The sequence below is a fragment of the Typha latifolia genome, chromosome 6 (assembly GCF_019914945.1).
Source record: "Typha latifolia isolate L0001 chromosome 6, TyphaL0001v2, whole genome shotgun sequence".
NCBI lineage: Eukaryota > Viridiplantae > Streptophyta > Magnoliopsida > Poales > Typhaceae > Typha > Typha latifolia.
The window spans coordinates 10918954-10921097 of NC_133091.1; the positions used below are offsets into that span (position 1 = coordinate 10918954).

At 36.5% G+C, this 2144-nt stretch overlaps 1 protein-coding gene across 1 annotated transcript; it reads left to right on the forward strand.

Moving 5' to 3' along the window:
* Positions 1-678: 678 nt before the first annotated feature.
* On the forward strand, positions 679-1805 carry LOC140791129 (LOB domain-containing protein 12-like). The gene is made up of 2 exons (XM_073141533.1): positions 679-922; positions 1142-1805. Exons 1-2 carry the CDS (start codon positions 767-769, stop codon positions 1487-1489), a joined length of 504 nt encoding a protein of 167 aa, XP_072997634.1. The 5' UTR covers positions 679-766; the 3' UTR covers positions 1490-1805.
* Positions 1806-2144: the final 339 nt, after the last annotated feature.

The following is a 2144-nucleotide window of genomic DNA, read 5'->3' on the forward strand; positions in this document are numbered from 1 at the left end:
CATTGGTTGAGTTTGAATTAAGATTCATTATGTTCACTTTTATGCTCGTCGGTAATGAAAATTTTTTTTTATCAAGAAACACACTATTGGCATTTTGCTTTTAAAGCCTCAAAAACACTCAACTGCTTAATTTTTTAACATATAATTATCGTATAGATGAGTTAAATTAACTATAGATATAAAAGAATTTTAATATTCTTGGGTATTAAGAGTAAAAGATAAACCAAGTTTTAAGAACAAATTAGGGGTGTTTTATGTGTACTTTAGTTTTTTATTTTCAAAAGTACTAAAATATTTTCTATTACATTAGTCGTCGTTAGCTGAAAATTAACTAGAGTATTTTTGAGGCAAGAAAAAGGAAAATATAGGGATACAAAGATGTGTAAAAAGATAATAATGGCAAAATAGTGTTTTGAATAAATTTTTTTTTATAATTAACAAATGATGAACATACTTTGAAGGAGCTAGAAAAGCAAACATGAGGGATGTTTAGCTTGGCAGTAGAATATTATCCAGATTTAAGCAAAAATTAACATCCATTTTATTTCTTAATGTAGTCTTATTTCATCATAAAGACATAATGTGTGTGTGTGTATATATATATATCCAACTAGTAGCACTAGTCGTCAGTATAAATAGAGAGACACCTCTTCATCTCTCTCCCTCTTGTGAAGCTCTTTTACAAAACCAACCTCCATCTTTCACCTCTCTTTTACTTCTCCTCCTCCTCTTCCTCATCAAGATTAGGCCAACTATACTTACAAACATGGGTGGTAACACGCCATGCGCGTCCTGCAAGCTGCTTCGCCGGCGATGCACCGAGGACTGCATCTTCGCCCCGTTCTTCCCCTCCGACGACCCCCACAAGTTCGCCATCGTCCACAAAGTCTTCGGCGCAAGCAACGTCAGCAAGATGCTCAAGGTTCATCATCTCTTAGCTTATAACGATCCTCTATTTCAAATTCTTCCTGGCTAAATAAGAGAAAGAAGTCTTTAATACAATCTTCTTTGTTAACAGTAGTATGATATATATATTCTTAGTTCATTACTTGAGGGTTAAATCTTTTGGGTCAACTTTTATCTAATTAAGGTGGTGTCGAAACTCTTAGTATTGCGGTTAAAGGTATGATATGCATAGCAGGAACTTCCGGTTCATCAGAGGGCGGACGCGGTGAGCAGCTTGGTCTACGAGGCGAATGCGAGGATGAGGGATCCGGTGTACGGCTGCGTCGGAGCGATCTCGTTCTTGCAGAACCAAGTGTCTCAGCTGCAGATGCAGCTTGCGGTTGCTCAGGCGGAGATCATCTGCATCCAGACGCAGCAGGAGATGCCAGTAGTCGATCAGCAGATGGTGGCGGCGGCGGCGGCGGCCGGCGACAAGTCGTATATTGTGCAGAATGAGTTCAGTGGGATGCCCCAGTTCATGAACTTTGCATCTCCTAGCAATGTAGCTCAGGAGCCTCTCAAGAGAGAGTCTCTTTGGACATAAGGAAGGCTTTCTTCTTCTCTTTTTTTTTTTTTGTTTTTGTTTTTTTTGTAACCTTTTTGTGTTTGGTAGTGGAAGAATTGGATGTTCTCTTTCTTGTCTACTTTGCTCATGAACTTAGGTTAGTTGTTTGAGAAAGAGAGAGAAGAGAGTTTTGTTGAGAGATAATTTGGTTTAAGGGTTAGAATTTTTATGCGATCATCACTAGGTGAGGCATGGAGTGATCAATGGTATATATATATATCATGTGTTGCTTCTGAGAGATAGAAATGCATATATGCCTTGTAATACTAAAACTTCAAATGTGCCTTCAAAAGTGAAGATGGTTTTAGAGGAATTAAGAATAATTTTTCAAAGTTATTGAAGGAATAGGATAGCTCTTGGATTATTTGGAGGAATAGATTTCATTCTATCTTATGCCATATGAAAGAGAACGGCTAATGATAATAGAGTTTTTAGGTGCCAAATAAATTAACCAACACCTGTAACTCGTAAAAGTATGATATGCATTGTTGATCAATTATTTAATTATTTAAAATTTTAAGTCAACTGATTATCTAATATGTTATTAAATCTTATTTACATATATGTGTTCCATCGAGCCGAACATGAGCGATATCCTAAAAATATGAGATCCATTATATTTTGAGAGAAATGG